Here is a 23039-nt window from a genome sequence, read left to right as displayed (position 1 = left end):
AGACTTAAAAGATGACTGGAGGCTGCTGGGTCTGGTCAGAGGGAAGGTGGGCAGAGCCACCACTTGCCATCAGGGCAGCATCAGCCCTTCTGTGGAGTCCTCTCTGGTACAGGGCATCCTGTTGAGATGCAGAGAGACGAGATACCCCTCAGGCAGGGGTGGGAGCTGCCCTGGCCCTAAGAGGAGTCAGAGCTCCTGTAACACTCCCTGGGCATACTCCCCAGTTCCCCGCAAGGGACATGCCTCGGGAACAGCTCACCACACTCAGGAAGCCCCAAGCTCCATCTTCCTATCAGGTATGTATGGATGATTCCTTGTTCCTCCCAGTCGAGATGCAATTTACCAGTCAGGGGTTAATCTTATCATAAGGAGTGTTGTCTAGTAATGTAGTTGACCTACTGTCTTAGTGGATTACCAGAGTTAACCAAAGATCAAATTCTCCTACAGAAAGGGAAGAGATGTATGTTAACCCTTTACCCACAATTCTTAGTCCCATTTTACGGAGAATAACATTAGTTGAGATTGAGAGAGGTGTATCAACTTGCCTCAAGCCACATAGTAAGTAGCACAGCCAGGACTTGAACCCTGGCCTGCCTGCCTCCGAGTCCCGTGCTCTTAGCTAAGATGCAAGCTGTAAATTTTTCATTCTAATCCATAGCGTACCTGTGTTTATTTGACTATTTTAAAAACTAACTTGAATTACCTACATTGAGAACAGTGGTCTTCCTGGAAGAAGAAATATGTTTATCTTGTGGTTTTGCCCACTCCCCGGCACACTGTGTACCCCAATTTGATAAACTCATCGCTACACCAGTTAGTAGTTCTACTTAGAATAATAAAAAAATAGCACTAGTTCCTTGCTTCTTCTGAGAGCCCATATTTTGAGCAGAGGTTCATGAGGAGGGGGAACAGTTTTAAGAGCAGTAGAGCCCACTTTGCATCTGAAAATAAATGAGTACCTGGCTCCCGGGTACAAACAATTCTGTTTTGCGTTGGTTGTTCCTTTCTGCTTTTCAAATCATCACCATCTTGTAGCAGAAAACCTAAGAGCTCAAGGCAAAGCATGTAGCTTTATTACAGTTCAGTTCTGCATGTAAAATCCACTTTATATGTCTAGATTGTATTGCAGAAGCCATTCAAGAAATGTGCCATCCATGTTCCAAGTATAAAAGTAGACATTTTAAGACACTGTAACAATATTGTGATATTGTTTCATTGGGTGTTTGATCAACTCTAAGCTTTTATCAGGAACTTTCTGTTGACTTCCAAAACTTCGTAGTGTAATGACAAATACTAAGGAATTTGGTAGGCAGGATGTGAAATGGGTTGGATAAAATACCATGTTTAAGTGTGATGGAATTCATTTACGATGAATTATATTAAAATAGTTAAAACACAATTGATGGGAGGGCGGGGTAGAGAGAGGACTTGAGGGGCGTGCTTGTGTTCTGTTTCTTAGCCTAGGTAGTGGGCATAGGTGCCTGTTTTTATTACCTAAATGCTTGTATACATTCTATTCACTAGGCTTTCCATCACAGTTTTCAAAAACGCAGCTAGCAAAGTCTGCCTGTCAATACAGCCAGGCGTCACGTAACAGTGGTGACACATTCTGAGAAATGTGTATTTCAGTGATTTCATCATTGTGTCAACATTGTAGAGTGCGCTTACACAAACCTAAATGGTACAGCCTACTACACACCTAGACTATATGGTACTAATCTTGTGGGACCACTGTCGTATAAGCAGTCTGTTATTGACCGAAACATTGTTAGGTGGCGCATGACTATAATACAAAAAGATGTTTGCTCTTTAGGTAAGAGATACTATTTCAAAGATTGTTTTGAATATTGTATTACATGAATTTATGAGCTGTTAGATTGTACAGTGAGAAAAAAACAAAGTTTGAATATTGCTAACGTAAGAGAAATGTTGACAAAATAACTTTGAAGTTACCAAAGTGAAACTATTGAGAAAAGTCGCCTTTCCTTTTATGAGTAATAAAATCACAACATAAACAGATCTTTAGCGGTCTTTCTCCCTGCACTGCTCTCTTCCCTTCTTTTTGAATCTGCGTGTGCATATTTATTTAGTCATTCTGTAAATGTTTACTGAGGGGCCTTGGCAGTGTGCTGGCAACGGTTAGGGGGACTTGAGTCCTTTCCTTTCAGCTAATGGCTTGGGAGACAAGACCTTCAGTCAGCCAAGAAAAATTTAAAAACCCCAATAGCAATATGAGAATCCAGAGTAATACACAAAAGAATCAGAGTTTTCATGGGGGCCTGTATGTTAAGTGGCAGTAAAGTGGTACAAACAATAAACACTACTGACCTACAGGTGAAGGAGGCCCCCTCTACCTGGGAGTGGCTGGGAGACTGAGAATAGATGGGCTTTCTATGGGTTGAGAGAGAGAACCTTCCAAGAGAGAGGAAAGCTTGTAACCGAAGGCACTGCAGTAGGTACAGATAGTTGTCCGTGTGTATGAGTTTCCCACAAGGAAGGTTTGCATAGGGAAGAAATGGAGCTGACTCTGAGGAAACTTAAAACAACAAGCTGGAAGATAATTTCATCATGGAGGAAAAGGGAATCTGTTGTGAGTTCTTGAGAGTGAGACAGATCTGTGAACCCTCTGCCAGGGTGGAGCATCTGTCAGACTCAGGTTAACTGTCGTAATTCCTCATGCCCTGTAGATGATCCCGGTTACTTACCTTCTGTTCTTGCTGCAGATTCATGACGGATGCTGCCCGCCGAGAGCAGGAGTCCCTAAAGAAGAAGATTCAGCCGAAGCTCTCGCTGACCTTGTCCAGCTCAGTGTCTCGGGGGAATGTGTCCACTCCACCACGCCACAGCAGTGGAAGCCTTACTCCCCCTGTGACCCCGCCCATCACCCCCTCCTCTTCCTTCCGCAGCAGCACTCCAACAGGTGAGTGGCTTGACCCTACCACCTGGGGCGGGGGAGTTGGGGAACACAAGGGAAGAGTGTGTGTGTGTGATATGATATGATATGCTGGGGACAGAAGGGGGCCAGGGACAGCTGATGGTTCAGACCCACCTCGTTTTTGACCCTTTACTGGTCTCTATAGCGTTTGTTGATTCATTCATCTATTCGTTATTGAAGAAATATTTATAAATTACTGTCTATAAATGTGTGGGATAATGGTATTATAGGTATTTTTCAAGTCTTTGCCATTCATTATGTATGAAGTGATGCGATGTCTTGGATTTGCTTCCATCAGATGGAGGAGTAGATGACACAAGATTGCCATGGGTTGATTATTGTTGAAGCTGGGTGTGAGTACATAGGAGTTCATTACACCATCCTCCCTATTTTTGCTTATTTAAAATTTTTTCCGTAATAAAATGATTAATTAAAAAAATTAGAGTGCCTCCTGTGCACCAGGCACTGAGCTACAGTTGTGAGCCAAAGGAGCCCCCGGCCCTGTCCTGAAGGAGCTTGGGCCTAGTGGGAGATGTTGGCATTCTAGGTGCCAAAGAGCACACTCTTGTCTTCCCCTCCAAAACGTGGAAGCAACTGGAAAATAGGAGTCAGAGGTGAAGATCAAAATCAACTTTATTAGTGCATAAAGCTGGACCACAGAATGGAGCTTGGATCTGTAACCATTGGGCTTCTTAGTATGTCTTCCATGAATTTACCTTATTTCCCAGACTGCCCTTCTGAGCTTACTCGGAGCAGGAGCAGACCAGAGTGCACCCTGGGCCCAGAGCTGAGCATGCGCAGTCCCTGCTGCCCATTCAGAGGTCTGTTAAGTCATTCTTCCTCCATAGGCAGGAGTGAGTAGAGACAGTAGAAAGAGACTGGAATGTTCCCTCCTCCAATTTTTCCCATCTGAGAAGCAGGGAATATATTTCCCTTCTCCCTAGTAGACATATAGACAGGCATTAGTCAATAAATATACCAATAAATAAATATGCCAATTATATTTGTATATACTATTAACCAACAAATATAACATTGTAACCATGACAAGTATTACATAGAAGGACTCAGTCATATGAGAGTATCCAGAGAGAGTCCCACCAGGTCAGGAAAGGCTTCCCCTGAAAGATAAATAGAGGTCAAATAGGTAAAGAGGGAAAGGAGGAGTGTGTAGCTGGGGAACAGCATTGTGCGGTGTCTGTGAGGGGAGCCTGGCAGGGCCCAGGCACTGAAAATTGGCCAGATGGCTAGGTGTTAGATGAGGCTGAGGATGTCAGCAAGGACCAGTGTATTGTGGGTCCTATTAAAAATTCTGTTTGATCCTAAGAGCGAAAAGAAGCCACTTAGAATCACACCATCATCTCCATAGCATCACCCCCTTGACCATGGGTAAAAATGTTTATTTTCTCTTACAGTTTATATCTTTCTCTGTCATCCATCTCCCATCGAGGGAGGTGACTTAAGTAGTATTTCTCAAAGTGCGTTTCACAAAATAGTAGTTGGGAAAAAGGGATTCCCTAATAAATTTGGAGAGAGGAAAGGTTAAACAAGGGTAAACTGGTTTCCTTAATGCAAGACTTTAATATACGTTGTTATTCTCCAAGGGGAGGATTTAGTAAGTTTCCCGAACTTAGTTGACTTAGTTATGAGAGCTCTTCTTCTAGGGGTATCTCAGGGACTCCTGGTTGACAGACACCCTGTGTTCTGTCAGGATTGGGCATTCTGAAGACAGGATAGGCGTGGGAGGCAGTCTGGCCAGAGTTCCTACCTGAACTTCTCTGTTTAAAAATCGCTAGTAGTACCCATTATGAAAGGTTTTTGTGTGAGAGTCAAATGCGATGGCATACGTATGCACGAGCATTCAGTCACTGTCCGTCTCTGTGGTCTGGAGTTTTCAACTGCTTGCTTCATGAACAGACTCAGGATCATTCCGTAGAGGATGAATCGGTTCATTTGCCGTGGGCATTCGTCCGTTTCCCTAGGTTGGTCACCATGTTTCCTTTATATTTTATTCTGTGAAGATTTACTTCCGAGGATCTTCACGTAACGTTGACTGTGTAAATCTAAGGAATGCCGTGAGAGTGTTGTAATTCTGCGATCCTCTTTTCTGGGTATTTCTATGAATATTTATTCATATATAATATGAATTATGGCGGCAGTTTCATATGGGGGTGTGTTTTATAACTGACCTGGTATGGACCGACTCATGGCCAGCACCAGATAACCATGACTGCCCCAATTAGCAGCGGGTGCCTTAGAACCCCATAAAAATAAAGACAGTTTAAAAGTGAGAGTTTATTATTTTTCATGTAAGAATGTTTGGAAGAAATGGAATCATTTCCTTTCCTTCAGACATAAAGAAATCTTTCTGACACCTTGCCTATTTTAACAATTTCCCACTAAGAGAATTAATTTATGTTGTGGTAAAGATGTATCATTTTCCGTCTGTCAAGATCATTGGTAAGTTATTTGCTGCTTGAAGAACATTCCATGTAAACATCAAAAATTAGCAGGGGAAATGGTTTCTTAAAGCCCTACCTTGTACAATTTTGATTGTGTACATTTTTCAATGTTTGAAATGTTATTTTACCTGTAGTTAGAGAGATCAGCTTATTTTGCCTGACTAATGTGGTTTTGGTCACTTTCACTGCCAGGTTATAAATAATATTCCATGTTTCTACCTCCTAAATTCACTCAGTTCCAAATTCCATATTCAAGGTGCATTCCTGGTCCAGAAGTAATAGTCATTTTGTGGAAAATTTCATTTATAAAATATACTTTAAAATATACTGTCTTGACTAGAAGGAATCAGAGCTCAACTTCATCCTAGAGTTTCAAGTATTTCTTAGGTATTCTTGGAACCAGAATTTGTTTTGCAGCTTCTAAATCCTAGAAGAATCTTCTGTTTTCATCTTTTCTTTTTTTTTAGGGTTCTGAAGTTTTTATTATTCATAGTACTTAAAAGTCTAGAGTAAGATGTTTTAAAAGTCAGAGTAAGATGCTCAAGACAGAGTAATACAGCTGTCCTCAGAAATAGATGACCGTAACTAGACGGTATGACCAGGTTGTCTCCAGTCACAGGTTTTTTTTGTTTTTTTTAAACTTTTTATTAAGATTATGATAGTTTACAACCTTGTGAAATTTCAGTTGTACATTATTGTCAGTCATGTTGTAGGTGCACCACTTCACCCTTTGTGCCCTCCCCCCTGGTAACCACCAATCAATTCTCTTTGTCTCTATGTTTAACTTCCACCTATGAGTGGAATCATACAGAGTTCGTCTTTCTCTATCTGGCTTATTTCACTTAACATAATACATTCAAGGTCCATCCATATTGTTGTGAATGGGACGATTTTATCCTTTTTATGGCTGAGTAGTATTCCATTGTGTATATATATATATATATACCATATCTTCTTTTCATCTTGTTCATTTCCTATACTTGTTTTGTTTTCTTTTAATATATAAAAAAAGAAAGTATTCACTTAAAGAAAGCTTAGAATGGTGTAAATCATGGGTCAACTACCTTTTTTATAAAGGACCAGGCAGAAAATGCTTCAGGCTCTGCAGGCCATAGGGTCTGTTTTGGCTACTCAACTCTGCTGTCGTAGCATGAAAGCAGCTACAGAACTACACAAACGATTGGACATGGTGTGTTCCATTAAAACTAAAAGTTTTCGTAAAACTTTATTTACAAAAACTGGCCAGATTTGACCCACAGGCCATAATTTGCCAACCCCTGGTTTAAATCACAGAGATACGGAATTTAAAGATAACGTGATTAAATTCCCTGAAAATAAAGTGTTAAAACAATTCATAACATTCTCCTTTAAAAGTAATACTATGAAGAGTGTAATTACTAAAACGGAAAGGCAACTAACATTTGTCGAGTGTTTGCTATATACTTTATGTATGATGCTGTATTTAATCCTAACACCAGCCTCACTGAGACATGTTGTTAATTCCCCTATACAGATTGAAGAAATAGAAGCTTAGTAAGGTTAACTTGCACAAAGCATGTCTGTCTATGAAAAGAATGTGTCTTTCCGGTGAACTCACTCTTCCTTTACACATTAATTATTATTACGTTACTACCTCTTTAAAAACTCTTATTAGACCTTCAGCCATTTAGCTGCCTCGAGTACTAATTCAGCAACTCCAAACCCCAAATACAAAAATATGTTCAGATGCTGGATGTGGTTCACCTTCACTCATAGTAACGCCCACTTTTACTCTACTCCACCATTCAAGTAGCAGGTCAGAACGGAAGAACTTCCCAGTTTAGTTCAGTCATAGTTTTCTTTAAGGGGCCGTTGGAGCTGACTCCAGAGATCCAACTGTTAAATATTCAGGTTTGCAAGCCAGTTGTGGAAACATTATCTTGAGATTGGCCATCGTGGGAGCATTTACACGGGTGAAATCGGCAAATGCTCCCTATCAGGATTTCTCCACTCCCCCCTTTACCATTATACTACCGTTTTATCCTTTCAGTATTTACCAGACTAATCCTACTTAGTTTATAGTTGAAGGGATCATGGTTCTAACTGTGTCATGAATAAACCTAAAGCAAAAATCCATCACTAATAAATAAATAACGACCATTTCAAACAATGGACTGCTTTGCAGCCATTCACAACAATGGTGTAGGTCACCATGTAATGACATGGAAAGGTTTTCACATTATACTGTTAAGTGAAAAAATTGGGTTACAAAACTGTATCTACAGTATGATCCCAATTTTATTTTTTACTCCCCAAAATTTAACTGTTGTTACCTTAATATGATCGGAAGATGGGTATTATTTTTCTTCTTTCTTTTTACACATTTTCTAAAATGAGCCTGTATTACTTTTGTAACTAAAACAACTGTTTACTGTGTATAATCAGAAGATATAGACAGAATTAGACATAGAGGCAGATATAGATGGAATAACCCCGCTCAAAAAAAGCTTAATGAATTTCTTTCCTTCAAATTATTTTAATTGACCTTTTTTGCGGGGAGGAGCCAGGTCACCCTGTATGAAAGGCCTAGGTTAGCTTGTGCATCCATCATTAGTAAGCAGGTTGTTCTGGTTATCAGTGCCTGCAGCCTAGTTAAGAAAGTCATTTCTCTTTGCCTCTCCCCCAGCCCCCAGCCCCAACCCACGCCCCCTATTTGCCCACTGAATCTCTTAAAACAATGGCTCTCTAGCAGGATGAAGATTGAAATCACCTGGAGAGGTTTTAAACTTCCCTTTGCATGGACTTCACCCCTGAGACTCTCATTCTCTTGGTGGGTGGGGCTTGGGCATTGGAAGTTTTTAAAATCTCTCTTGGGCCAGGTAATTCAAACCTATAGCCAGAGTTGGGAAACCTGTGTTTTAAAATGACACATCTAGTTGTCATAACTGTGTGTTTTCTTGCTTGAGTTCACATATTTCCACCTGGCCTGGAGAAAGGTTACTGTAGTCCACTTGCTTCGGCTCCAGAGATGAGTCCAATGGGACTGAGCAGATGCTTCTTATGTCTTAGTGGAGAAGCTGTGGCTGGGTTTCTGGTTATAATAGCATTGCATAGTCTCTCCTGGAAAATATTTGTATATGTATTTTGGCCCACTCAGGGGGGAAAATTCAAGTATTAAGCCAGAGAAAGCCACCCAAGGAAAAGAAACCAATTTTTTTTTCTTGTTAGGCTCCTATGATGACTATGAAGTCACAGAATATATCTATTAATGCATAAATTTAAGTTTCTATATTGTGTTATTTCGCTTCATATTCCTGTGTCTTCTGCCACTTGGCCTTATAGTAAACTGTTAACATTTCTTTATGGCTTTTACAATAAATTGTTCAAATTACAAGGATTTTGAAATTTTCAGGAGTTATAATACACAAGTTATTTCCTTCTTCTTTTTTTTTTAGTGAGGAAGATTGGCCCTGAGCTAAAAATCTGGTGCCAATCTTCCTCTCTTTGCTTGAAGAAGATTGTCACTGAGCTAACATCTGTGCCAATCTTCCTTTATTTTGTATGTGGTATGCCACCACAGCATGGCTTAATGAGCAGTGTGTAGGTCTGTGCCTGGGATCCAAAGCTCTGACTCCTGGGCACTGAAGCGGAGCACACAAACTTAACCTCTACGCCACCGGGCTTGCCCCAACAAATCATTTCTTAAAGTATTAATTTTTCCCTCAGGATGGAAGTTACTCTGCAATGCAGACATATAGAACTGATAGAATTTTGCTTGACGTTTAGAAGCTCTATCTAAATGGAATTGAGATGAACTCTCCTCCAAGGCCTTTATTTTTAGAAAGTAAAATAAATGTAAATAGGCTTAATAATGACAGAAAATCTCAAAGAAAAAAGCATAACTATGGTAAGGTCTAAACGGCCATATCTCCCCCTATCCACTCAGAAGAAGAGAGTGAAATAGAAGGAAATTCCTCAGAGAGATAAATCCTCTCCTATTGAATGGTGGAGAATGAGAAAAGAAAAGTGAAATATTTCAGCCTGACTGAATTTTGCGACCTGCTTATGAATTCCTGAGGCCGTAGTTTGGTATTTCTAACAGTTTCTTCCATAAAGAGTTGAATGTCTGTATGATGCCTAAGAAACATTCCCCGAAATCTTCCCGTTGAGAACATGGCCTTGATTTCTATTTCCACGGAAGTGTGCTGTCTTGTAGCTGGAGAAGGACAAGCTGTCCTGTATTCTCTGGCTTGCATTATGCTCCGGGTCGCCAACACACCCTTTCCTGGCCTATGGTTTGTTTGCTTGTTTGTTTATACACTACTTTGTTCTAATTGTTTCCTTTCATCTTTTTTTGATTGACTTGTAAAACCTTTATCCTGCTTCCTGAGTGTCATCGCTAATTCTGCTTCCTTCCCCGCCATCTTAAGTGCCTGCTTATTTTTCATCTCCTCTTGCTACTCGAAGAGCTGGTAGAATAGGGATGGCGACAACAAAATGGTATTTCAATTACGTTTCCAAAACTAAACCACTTAGAAGAGACCTTCCCCAACAAAACGTTTTCCTGACTTAAAGAAAACAACGAAATCTATGGTGACCTGTAATGATAGATTATATCTTTATAGTGCATAAAAGCATTCACATTCACCATTATTAACCCCACTTGAAAGACAAAGGAAATTGAGGCTTATTTAAATGATAACTTGCCCAAGTTCAGGTGGTTCCCAAGTGGAGTCGCCACTGTTTCCACAGCACCAGGATTGGCCATCTTTCCAGTTGACATCATTTATTGAGCATCTCTTCTGTTATAGTCACTCTGCCAGGTATTGGAAATACAAAAAAAGCATAAGGTATAGCCCTTGTGGATTAGAACTTACATCTCTTAGTTGAAGCAGGTTATACACATGTAGGACAGGTGCTTAATGAATATGATATATAGACAGATGGACTAAATTATCAGCGTGGATATTTGGTTAGACAAGATAGAGACACACATGGAGTCATTCTCTCTGTGCTGTGTTCTAAGTGCAGTTAGAAGCTGTATATTCACACCCATAAAATGTCTTAGATATTATAAGGCAAATATGAATTCCAAACAAGTTGGAATAAGGTGAAATCAGTGAGAAACTGATTTGGGGTCAAACAATTTTATAGCTAATGATCATTATGGAATGTCAGCTTAGGGAATTAGTAAGCGTGTCTGCATATGTTGACAAAGACTGTTACGTAAATCTGGAGTTTTCTGAGTCACCTTCCAAAACTTTGGGAGCATAGAGGTGAAGTAGCGACAGCCTTTGGCATCAGAGGGATCTGGATTCAAATCTCAGTTCTGCTTCTTGAGGGATAGATGACCTTAAACCTTTCCAAGCCTCAGTTTCCTCATCTGTATGTTGGAGGCAATGCACCGCACTGTGAGGATAAATGAATAAGGATAGAGACAAACAACTGCTTAGGTCAACACTGTTTCTACTTAAACCGCCGGTTCAGAAAGGACATCAGCTTTGGAAGTGCCCTACTGTGCGTTCCAGACGCCCTGCACTAGTCAATAAGCCCATTGTGTTCAGGAACGGCTGGCTGTCATTGGTGGAAATGGCTGATGCTGTCAGGCTAGTTAGGGCTTCATGAAGTAGCTATATAGCATGTTCAAAACAAAGAAAACATTTTTCGTTCTTAACTGAATCCTGCCCTCTTGGGCAGACGGTATTTCCCCCGCCCTGGCGAGAACGCTTGGGCATGTTTATTTTTAGTCTGCATTAGCCTCAGAGAAGGCTTGTTCCAGGAATGTGCATTACAGGTGGTATTTGCTAATGACCTGCTCTGGGCATAGGTATATTTTCTAGGGGAAGGGGGGTCATATCTGAAAACAAAAATGACACTATTCTCATTAATTTATTAATAAGGAGGATTGAAGATAACCATTTTATGACCAGGGATGGTAGAAGTAAAGAGTTAACAGGTTTACAGATTTTTATATCCTGTTTTATTGTTTTAGTAAAGGTAGCAACAATAACCCTTTTAATTATGGAAATTCAGTGCACTAAGAAAATTCAATATTGGATGTTTCTAACAGATACACACACTCCTTAACGAGCCCTATCTCCTCTCTTGCTGAAGGATGTGCCCACTTAGGCCCTACCGCCATCACAATTGTAGGGGGAGGGGTGCCCCTTTGCCCCATCCACTTGGAGGTCCTTTTAGATTTTTGATGCCCTTTAAAGATGTGAAAGAATTGAACATCTCACTGAGGAGATACATCAAGGTCATAGGGCCATGTAGAGGGCATCTCAAGGTTTTCAGGACCTCATGAGTTTTACTGAAGCATCTCAGAAACTCCGTGCCCTCTTGCCTTTGAAGAGCAGAGAAAGTCCTCAAAGCTGCTCTGCAGGGAGAGGGCGTCAGATGTCACTGCTCCTCCACCCAGCTGAGGAGGCGAGACCCACAGAGGTCGTATAGCTTCTTCAGGGCTCCAAGACCAAGGTATTGTTGACCTGGCGATTCTACTCTCAGTATTTACCCAAGAGGAAGGAAAACATGTGTCCACAAAAGACAGGTACAAGGGTGTACAGAGCAAGCTTTATTTGCAATAGCCCAATCTATTAAGTAGTCCATCTGCAGGTAAATGGATAAATAAACCGTGATCTCTCCATACAGTGGAGTCCTATTCAGCAATAAAAAGGAACAAAGTACTGATACACACAACACATGGCTGAATCTCAAAAACGTTATGCTGAGCAAAAGAAGCCAGACCCAAACGAATACATATGAACTTCAAGTACAGGCAAACCGATCTGTGATGACAGAAATCAGAACAGTAGTTAACTCAGAGTGGGTGGGGAAAGGGAGTAGATGAGAACTTTCTGGAATGATGGATATATTCTATATCTTGATTGAGATGTTGGTTACACAAATGTGTACATTTGTCAAACTTATCGAATTATACAGTTAAGATCTGTTCATTGCACTCTATGAAAATTTTACCTCAGTTAAAAAAAAAAATTGATGACCCAGGCAGAGATAAGGAACAGGAGCCCACAACTCCCACCCACTCCTTGAATGAGCAAATAGCATTTCCTCTGCTGTAAACAATCCATGTAAGAACAAAGGGAGTAAATACATGCGGTGGTTTTAGTACGAAAATCTCTGGAATTTCCTCTCCGTAGAGGAAAGACAGTAAACGGGATCATCTATTCTCAGCTTTCTTAGCTTAGGAACACCGAGGAAATGGAATTGTGGTCAAATAAAACAACTGCAGTACATATTAAATAAAGGGAGAGACAGACAGACAGACGGATGGGAAAAAGAGGAAAGACAAAGAAGAGCTAGTTGCCAAACACTCGTTCTCCGGACACAGAATTGGTCCATGACTGAAAATGTTTCTGATAAAAAATTATAGCATCTGAGTCTTCCAATAGCCAAAATAGTTTGCTTGTGTGAGATGATGTGCTTCGTTATGCTGAGAATTTTACAGGAAAGAAAATTAATTAAAAGCTGTTCTGTTTCAGCCCATGTTGAGCACGTCCTCTGAGACTCTGAATAAACCCAGTTTGTTTGATGGGCGGCCACTTAGCAGATTCTTCTCAGATTTCATATCTGCACTAACGCAAAGGGCTCAATAATTTATCTTCTAAGGAAGATAGTTTTGAGGCCCGTCATTTTTACAGTACCATGCTTAACCATCTACATTTAGTCATAAACCTAAATTTCATCTCTTGCTACTAACTGTGTTGTCGTTTAATCAAACTCAGTGTTAAGAATTCCTGCTAGAGATTTTGACAGTCTTATCTTTACAGTCATATCTCACCTAGTGCTGGAAACAGTCTGTGGACAAGGCTTTGGCCCTCCATCGATGTTGCCTTTTCTTGTCCCAGCAGGGGTCTCTGCACTGGCCAAAAAAATAGCAAGAAAGATCACAAGATAAAGTTATTTTAAAGGGCATACATTGACTGTGCTGCTCACACCCTTTTCCCCAGAAAGAATGCACTCTCTTTAAACCAAGATCCAGAACTCGCTCATGTGCCAACACCCATCAGTGCACACTTCTTAGTAATTTTCCTTTGGAAGCAAGTACCAGAACCGAAACATGAGTGCTAAAGAGAGGAGCATATTGTAAGCCTGGAAAATGGTGTGGATTCCATTGAAAACACGGATAAACAAACAGACGCTCAGCGCTCACCTGCGCCTCTGCTGCGGAGCTGACCGAGGGTTAACACCTGATGAATTCATACCCCGGCCAAATGTGTGTGTTTCCAAAGAAGCTTTTCTTTTTCCCTTCCATCTAGACCACAGCATATTAAAATCAGAGGAGCCCTTTCATCTTCGTGGGTATCACAGCAGCAAACTTGTTTTAATGTCTTTTCCATGAGAGTCTAATTTTAACAATAAAATGATCCCCAGGCACACCCAGCTGCACAGCATTAGAGACAGAATCTGCAGAAAAATGAGAAAGCTCTAAGCTAATTTGTTCTTGCTAGGAAGACAGTCAGGGTACAGAGTCTCTCTGCTCCTGTCAAACTTTGTTCAAACTTGGAAATGCACTATAAAGGAAGTGGTGTTTGATAGGAAGGGGGACTTCGGCTGCTGGAACCTTGCTGGGGTCAGGGCTGGAGAGGTTGCTGGTCATACACGTCTATACCTTGCCACCAGACTTACACAGTTCCGCCTTGGAAAACTGGATGCTCATGTTAATTTATATTCATCAAACCAGCAATAAGTTGGTATGATCTTATCAGATCAAAGATGTGTTTCATAATCCACTGAGCTGAATAAGGAATTTTTTTTTCAAACCCAGCCAATCCAGGCTCTCTTTGGTATGGAAACACACATAGAAAATCACCCCTGAGAAACTAGAGACCGTTAGGGGACAACTGTGTGTGACTTTGAGATCTAATCATGCATGGTGTGCTGTTTTCTACCTAGGTATCCAATCACTACTTTTTTTTTTTCCTTAAAGGTGAAAAAGGAGCCTGGGTGTTCAGATGATTACAGGCCTAAGAACAAGTCATTCTCAGGGAAACGCCTTTCCTCTGGTGCAAAGAATTTTGAATAAAGTAGCTAGACAGCACCTGCCGTTGTGGGCCAGCTAAGATGTCTCTTGACAGCCTGGGTCTGCAGAGACTTTTCATTTTCAAATAGATGCATTTTTCAAAATTACCATAATATTCAAATAACAGGAAAAAATCCATGTAGAGCAAATTTCTCTTGTAGTAAATTGTGAAAATGGCGCTTTCCATGAGATCTACTTCAGGCTCTCTCCATGCTGTGTAGCTGTATACTTAAGATTCTAGTTAGGATGTTTGACTTGAAAACAGCTGCACAGAATCTTAAACTCAGGGGTGGAGAGGACCTCCGCATGCTTTTCCATTGCTGTCCTTTTCCAGTTTCTGTCTGCCAGGCAGAAGTGGAGGGTGTCATCAAGGCTAAATTCTAATGCATGAACAGTTACAAAGACCAGTGCCAGGCAGTCGATTTAGGAGGATGTTTTGGGAACAAGATCATGATCCTATATCTTGCACAGGCCCCCATATCCCCCCCATAAATGGCTATTTTCTAATATTACATAACATTCTAGACCGTTGCTGTGTTGAAAGTCTCCCTAAAATTCACCTTGATGAAGTTAATTTTGGCAGAGCACTCAGATGCTATGAACAGTATTTCACTGCCACTAAAAGGAAGCAGTCTTTGAAAAAAATGTTTAATTAATGCCACGTGGTTTCAGTAATATACATGTGTGTAATTTAGAATATGCTATGTTGTACCTAAAGGAAAATTATTTCCTTAAGACTCACAAAACTTGACAAATGATTAACTTTTCATAAAATTAAAATGTTGCAGCTCAGTCGTGAGTGAGCTGCCAGAGAGATGGTGCCTGGGCTTGGTTGTGACAGGCTGGATATGTTCCTCCCACCACCTGTGGACAACGCACCTCAGCCTGGAGGGGTTTTTCTCCTGGGAAATGAATGAGCCCCTTTTGGAAATTAAACCATAAAATTAAAATTATGAAGTAGTAACTGCAAATATAAAAACTGAGACTTAAAAAAATTTTTTTAAATAAATCAACTTCTGGAATAACTATATAATAAGTATGCATTACGGAAACATAAATACACCATTGGTAACTAATATGTGGTTTCTCGCGAGTAAAAAAGAGCAAATTAAAAGTTTAGTAGAATCCAGTTAACTCGTTTGTAAATAATCTATAGGGCAATGTTTTATGAAATGGATAAGTAATAAATATTCCAAAAAGGATTTTTTTTCTTCCCTTTTTTGCTTCTCAACAAAGCACTATTTCCTGGCATCATCAGAAGAGGAAGGTTTGCCAAGACTCAAAACCTTGTCCTTTGCCATGTGGGAGCCCTTTAGCTAAAGCTATAAATGTGGCATACTGATGAACATTGTCATTGTAATTCTGTCAAGCAAGGAGAGGAAACTGGAAAATGAATTATGCTATATATAAACTTGAAAGTAGCTGCTTCTTCATGGTAACTGTGCCTCTTAAAAATAGCATCTCACAGCCTCCTAGAATTTCTGTTAACTTTGTCTGTATTTTCTGCTATATAATAGAAATATATAAAACAGAAAATAGATTATATTTTGGAAAGATGGCAGGACTGAAAAGTGAATGGGTACGTTGTCGGAACATTTTGCCTCTTTTGTCATTTTCCAGAAGTTGGCAATTTGTGGCTCCTTCAAAGTGATACCAGGTTCTTGTCTAGAAAGTGTTCTGAGTGACCTGAATTTATTAACCTGATAGACCGTGTTGTTATTTAGGTTCCCAGTTAACAGTTATTGTTGATTCTTCTCATGGGCAGAGAAAGATACTAAGCAGAATGAGCTGTGCGTGCTGGTTCTTCGCAGTCTTGGACTAAGTCATCTTCCCTCTCTGTTCGCGATGCTCGCCAGCCGGAGCTCCAGGACTTGAAGTTAGCTCAAATGTCTGGAGCATGGTTCACTAAGTCCGAGGTCGTGGATTTCATCCCATGTGGGCCAGTTCACTTGGCTCCATCCTGGGGCCGGGAACCATGATGCTAGTTGAATGTCAGACAGCAGGTAGTATCGTTCCTTGGAACCTCTCAGGAAAGAGGTGGTAGAGATACAGGAAACACAGACAGGGCACATCAGCTTCTCAAAGATTTCCTTACCCTCTGGCTTGACCCAAGGGAGTCAAGATCAGTGTGAAAATGTGATTATGAAGAAAACAACTCAAAGCGCGTGTCTGTGGAGTACTCCGAGTGGCCTCAATTTACTCAGTGACAAAGCAGCAGTATTGCTGTAACGTGTTCATCTTCATGGTCTTTGTGTTCAGTGCAGATGTCTTTAGAATATTCAAAAGAATCAGAGACTGACGAAGACAAATTGGTAAAAATAAATGTCAAACTGAGAGGCCTCAAACCATTTCATTTGTCATCTAGAAAGGACAGAGATGCATGACTTGGATGGGAGGGGGCCAGTTCCACTTCCTGCTCTCTTTAAAATGACTGTCAGAGACCAGAGAGCAGCTCCTGTGCCTCTCTACCCCACGGGAGAGAATTCTTGGGAGACGGCAGGTGGGTGTTCTGAGGCTTTCTTATCTAAGTTGTCATTCCTTAACACCCCTGACTTTAGCAGATGCATTACTGCCCCAAACTCCTTCTGATTAGAGAAAGCAAAGAAGGAAAAACAGCATGGCATAGAACAGGTAGAGATCATCTCAGCTGTTGTGATCGGTAAGTTATGACCAGCATTTAAAAAAAAAAGAAGGAAATAGAAAACAAGGTGCTTCAGACTTAGTAATGATGAGTATTGTCTGGGGACACCTGTTTTAGTTTTGTGTTTGGGGCGGGAGTTGTTTTCTGAGTTGTGACATAGAATGTTTTTTTTACTGGGTCATGGTCAGAAATCTTGAAAGCCAGTGATCCAGGCTCACCCCTGCACACAAGCATGCTGTCAAGCCCAAGGTCATGTAGCCAAGTTGGGTCAAAACAGTAGCAAATCCCAAGCTTCCTGATTCTCACTCTAGTGCTTTTCCTCTCGGTCACACTCCAGCCACTGCAGGATACCGAGTGTGTTTTCATAATCAGTCGTGTTGTGTTCGTGGTTCTCCATTCACAAGACCTCATCCAACCATAGCCACATGATTCCTTCTGGGCCTGCTGATCCTGGAATCTTCCCGGACCCCCATCCGCCAGTGACTACAACACCCTTCACTAGAGCTTAACCGCAAAGAGGAGGAAAAACGCTTTTTCTCTATAGACCTTTTTTGGTAGAAATTTCTCCTTTGTTTAATCAATTATCCATCTTAGACAGAAACTGAGCACTTAGCATGCAAGACCATCATTAGGTCCATCAGAATGAAGTAAGAGTGGGAGAAGATGCAGTCTGCACCCTAAGGAACTCAGTGGGAAAGAGAAGAAACTGTGTCACAACAAATAAGATGCCAGTGGGGACACTGTGTCTGCCTTAGTGCAAGATAAGATGACAGCAAGACCGGGAGGGCACCTATGACCAAGAAGGCCCCTGTGTGGGGCAGGTGTGGTGTGGAAGGGCTTCTGGAGAAGACAGGCTGCTAGCAGAACTTGTTTTGCATGTGGACGTGAAACTTGGGCACATAGGCCTTGATTTCTCTTCCCAGAGACCATTTTCCCTCCCAGAGTTAGTTAACCAGAATCCAAGGCTTTCTAGACAGCTGTTTTCTCTTGGCTCTGTCCTGGGGTAGGTGAAAATGATTTCTTCCAAGTATGGAAGGAACACATCCAGCCACCTACCTCTATGGGTCCCGTAAAACCGGAGGTGAAAATAGTCGTGAGTTCCTCTGGGTTTTGGCACCACGACTCCGATATTTTGGGAAGCATTTTACCCCATCCCCAGTTCAGACCATTGCATCTTTACATGCTCGCTTCTAAAGATCTCATGTTGCTGAGAAGGCTATTTATGTAGAAAAGCTAAAGCAGAAGGATGGGCAGGATTTCCCTATTTTCAGAGAAGGCTCAGCCCTCTCAGTCAGATCTTGGGGCAGCCTTCGGTTTTTGTTCTCCCTTATTACCTTGAGTTGATTTTTCTCGCTAGGGCTCCTGTTCTCCCTTCCTGTCCTTGTTTTGATAGGGAAGAAAATAAACGTAGTTGGCGATAAAGCTGGGAGTACTGGCTTTCCAACCACAGCCTCTGCCGGAGCCTAGCGCCCTCTCAGTCGCCTGCCCTTCGGAATGGTAATTAGTTGTATGGGAATTTTCACAGTAACCTCCCCTAGGAGCAATTTCACCAAAGAGTAACCCTCTTGTCTAGACCGTACAAACCCATAAAGTCATCACTAGCTGGGATTTCCAAGCTACAAAGCAGCGATAGAAAAGAGTGCCTCTAGTCTTTAAGGACTCTCAAGTATAGAACACTCATTGTGGAAACCTGCCCTTCCCACCGATGCGTGGACCTCTCTGTGGGAAGAGTAATGGAAACTCTCCTACTGACTCCATCATCCAGGGAAAGACACCCAGCTCGTGATTTCTGCTTTATTGGCATCTACACAGCTTTGCCGTCTCGTTGCATTTTGAACCTAGTACACTACTATCTGGCATTTTATTTTTCACAACTTATTTTTGAGAATGATCCAACTGTGCCTTTTACTTTCTTGCTTGCCAAAGCTAGTTATTAATGTGAGATAAAAGCAGTTTAATGCTTGACATTTTAGGAAACTAAGCTGGCAAAACTTATCTAGAAAGAGATGAAAAGTATTCACACTTCTAATCTAGGGCTCTTTCCACTTTAGGTGCTTGGCAAAATATTGGCAGTTGTAATGACAATAGTGTTAATGAGACTGGAAAACAGAAGCAGGTGCTCTCTGGAGGGAGAAGGACAGAAAGGGTAGAGTCTGTCCTGAGTCCCCTGTCAGATTCTCTCCTAAGAGTAGAGGAAGAATCAGGTGACTGAAGCCATTCTAGAGTTCAGGAGAGTTGAGTTTTCAGAAATGATGTTAAAACAGATTATCTAAGGAAGAAAACAAACCAGGAGAATAAAATAGTTGTCGAAGCAGGTCAGAGACCCTCTGGCCCGTACCTGACCTTAGCAAGGGGCATTAGTGTTGGTGTGTGGTGACCACCTGGAGAAAGAAGAATAGCAATGTTAGTCACCATGTGGGGACACCTGGAATGTGCTGGGCACTTTGCTAAGCATGTTATTCACATCCCCATTTTATATATGGATGGAAACTGGAAGGCCAGGAATGTTAAGTAACTTCCCAAGGGCACACTGTTAGTAAGTTTTAGTACCTGGATCTTAACCCAGGTCTGCCTTTCGCCAAAGCACACTCTTGGCTGCTCTCCTCTACGACTACTAAAAATATGAAATATGATTCATTTGTGTGCTCTTCAGAAGTGCTTAGCACATCCTACACTCCTAGGGTAATTATTTTCTTTTTCAGGTACAACCAAGAGATATTATTGTTCATATATGGAACCAACATTTGAGTACCTACTACATGCCAAATGTATGTACAGAGATAAAAGACATAACTTCTGTCCTTAAGTAGCCCAGAGACTGGTTGGGGGAGGTAGGCAATGAAATCTGCACAGGATGCTAAGTTCCCTGATGGAGACAAACTTGGTGTGTACACAGAAGGAAGGGGCACTTAGCCCAGCCTTGGGGTGGGGTGTCACAGGAGACTCCTCAGAGGCAATGATATCAAACTGAGCTTTAAGAATGAGTACATCTTATGGGCTGGCCTCGTGGCCTAGTGGTTAAGTTTGGAACACTCTGCTTCAGTGGCCCTGGTTCAGTTCCCAGGCGTGGACCTATGCCACTCATCGGTGGCCATACTGTGGCGGTGACCCATATACAAAATAGAGGAAGATTGGCATAGATGTTAGCTCAGTGACAATCTTCCTCAGCAAAAAAAAAAAAAAAAGAATGAGTACATCTTAGTAAGATGAAGAAAAAGAAGAGGGTGTGTGAGGCTGGCTGGTTCAGATGAGGGGGGAGGGAGAAACATAACCAGATGACAAAAGTTTGCCCTGTTTTCCAAGTGTAATGGGAAGCCATTGGAGGATTTAAACATGGGATTGTCATAGTTTGCTTTAGATTTTTAAAAGAGTATTCTGAGTGATGAATGAATATTGACCGTGTGGGGCTAAAAATGGCTACAGGAGGAGGGAGGTATCTATTACAGCAGTCCAAGGAGAGTGACAGGGACGGGACTAGGATAACAAGGTGGGGATGTGGAGGGACTCAAGGTGTTTTGGAGATAGAGCCCTCAGGCATTGGATGAGGGACTGGAGCAGGAAAGAGAGGAAGTTCTTTGCCGGAGCCGCCAAGTAGGTGGTGATGCTGTTTCCTGAGCATAATGGAGCAGGAAGAGGTTTGGGGGGCTTTACAATCAAGGACTCTCTTTCAGAATCAGGACATGATCTTAAATCACTGACAACTTCTGTCACGATATACTGTATGTCAGTGGTTCCCAAACTTTTCCCGGTCACCTGGGAGCACCTTATATATATGGATCCCTGGGACCTGCCTCAGATTTAGTCTGTCGAATTCCAGGGGTAGAGCCCAGGAATCTGGAGCTTTCTGTAGCTCCCAGGTGATTCTATCACTGCCAACCGAGCACCAGTCCATGAACATTGTTTGCAAACTCACTGCTCCATTTCACATTTGCCAAGGCCAGTCTTGAGGACCTGAAGGGTATTTGAGCAATATTCCTGCCCAGATGCAAAGCCAGTGTCACGCCACACTGTCTCTCCCGTTGATCATTGCCCAGTGAGCCACTAGCAGTCTTCCCAGATCAGTCATTCTGAAAGTAGAGGTTTGCTGACTGGCCTCATCCAGGCTATAGTTCTTTGATGTTTTTCCATAGATGTCAGACACATCCTATTAAGAGCAGCATTTTCCTAAAGGACAGGAATGTTCCCATATATTAGTATTTTTCCTAAGGACCTCAGCCTCAGAAGTCTGTCTGAATGATCTGATGCTCATAAATTGGCAGATTGGTTCTGGAAATCCCATGAGCCTAGGCTTTCTTGAGAGATTTATGGCGCATCCCCCGCTCACGCTGGGGCCAGGAATAACATCGCAGCTCCCTCGGCACTTCTGGGTTTCGTTCCTGAGGGGATCGCAGGGGAAGGCAGAGGTGTGCTGAACCAATACCACTTCGGAAGAAGACTGTCCAGCCCTATTTTCCAAAACCTCAGGAAAAGCCTCCTGCTCTGCTAAGGGTATAACAGCTCTCTGCCCTCCCTTCCTCTCTCCCTGGGGATCTTCCCAGCCTCTTCCCCTTTATCTGGGTGGATTCCATGGTGTGGGAATGGGGCCAGAGCTGGCTGGAGCCCACGGACACATTCCAGGATAGGACAGCCTCCTCGGGCGGTGGCCTTAGATCTTCAGCAAGCAAGGCTGTGCTGAACTTTAGATAAGCTCATTTATACTCCGTCTTAAGATTCTTCCAAAGCAATGTTAATTAATTCCCTCTTGGCCTGATCAAGCAAAGGGACTAACTATGATGGCCATTCTGGTTCGAACCTACACCTGGCAAATCTGTTTGACCAGATTACACGTTTTATTGATGGAAGCGAGTGTGTGTGTGTGTGATTGTTTTTACTCCATGTAGTAATTGCTCCAAAGTATCTGCCTTAGCTGCATATCAGACAAGAATCAGAAAAGGTTATAGCAACTCTCTAGAAGATAGACAACTGAGGAACTGGGTCTAATGACTGACTGTTAGCGAAAGACCCAGTGCTGAGTGCTTCAAGGGATGCAGAGATGAGTAGAAAATAATCACTGCCCTTGAGGAGATGAGAATCCAGTTACAGAGGAAGACAAGTGTGCACAGAAATCTCCTGACCCCAAGAGCCTTAAATTCAGGGTTATAATGGTCAAAGGAAGGAGAAGTCACTTCTACTTGGCAACAGTCCAATTAACATTTAATTATTTGGGGAAAGTAGCATTGGAGAGAGGCCTCCAAGGACCAGTACAGGTAGGGTAGAGAATGGGGTGGGTGTAGTGTTGTGTATTCTAAGCCCAAAAACCTCATCAGACATTGCCAAGATGACTTAGGGACCAGTGATGGTTTACACACAGGTTTGATTGGTGTGTTGGATTCATGAAGCGTACACATACCTATAAGAACCTTAAACGCAAGGTGAAGGAATTTGTGTTTAATAGAGTTGGCAGTGGGGCGCCATTTTTAATAAGAGAGGTAACTAATGTGATCAAAGAAGAGGGATATTATGGATTGGAGCCATTTGGGAGAATGTTAATTTGGCAGCTGAGGGAGGATGGATTGGAGGGCAAAGAGGCTGGAGGCTGATATATCAGTTAGGAGGTTATTTCAATAGCGAAGATGAAAGTATGGAAATAGATTTGATTTTCTTGATGAAATTTCTGCCTGTTGGACGGGAAATGACTTGATGTGGAAGGCTTTTCAATGCTGTTACTCGTAACGCACAAATCCCTCCCAGTTGATAGAAACCTGCTCGCTTGCTCAACAGAAGTGAACCTTGTAGACATTGGAATGTTTATGTTCGGCCCAAAATGGCTCTGGTTTTTTACACAGCTGTAAAGTGTATTTAACTCCCAAATGTAAAACACTTCTTGACTACTGTTTCATAGCTTCATAAAACGAGACTGAGTGGCGTAGGTGCTTTTTGTTGTCATCCCCTATCTTTCTACGCAAATCTGTTTCCTGATATTGTTATTCCAGCGGAAAA

The 23039-nt window shown here is 41.8% G+C and overlaps 1 protein-coding gene and 1 long non-coding RNA gene across 3 annotated transcripts in view; one reads left to right on the top strand and one right to left on the bottom strand.

The window, feature by feature from the left end:
- Window positions 1-23039, top strand: part of JAZF1 (JAZF zinc finger 1) — a 321045-nt gene that overhangs the window by 266934 nt on the left and 31072 nt on the right. For both annotated transcript variants that reach the window (XM_044765506.2, XM_070511163.1), the window contains exon 3: window positions 2724-2920. In XM_044765506.2, coding sequence (XP_044621441.1) covers window positions 2724-2920 — 197 coding nt within the window. The remainder of the gene's footprint in view (window positions 1-2723; window positions 2921-23039) is intronic.
- Window positions 7578-15234, bottom strand: LOC139044781 (uncharacterized). Its single transcript, XR_011501953.1, has 4 exons — window positions 13550-15234; window positions 13178-13258; window positions 10628-10785; window positions 7578-10192 (listed from the first exon to the last, which is right to left on the bottom strand). It is a non-coding gene; the product is annotated as an uncharacterized lncRNA (long non-coding RNA).

This window comes from Equus asinus, chromosome 1, assembly GCF_041296235.1.
Source record: "Equus asinus isolate D_3611 breed Donkey chromosome 1, EquAss-T2T_v2, whole genome shotgun sequence".
Lineage (NCBI taxonomy): Eukaryota > Metazoa > Chordata > Mammalia > Perissodactyla > Equidae > Equus > Equus asinus.
Note: the sequence above shows the minus strand (reverse complement) of the source record. Positions and strands in the feature narration are given on the sequence as shown.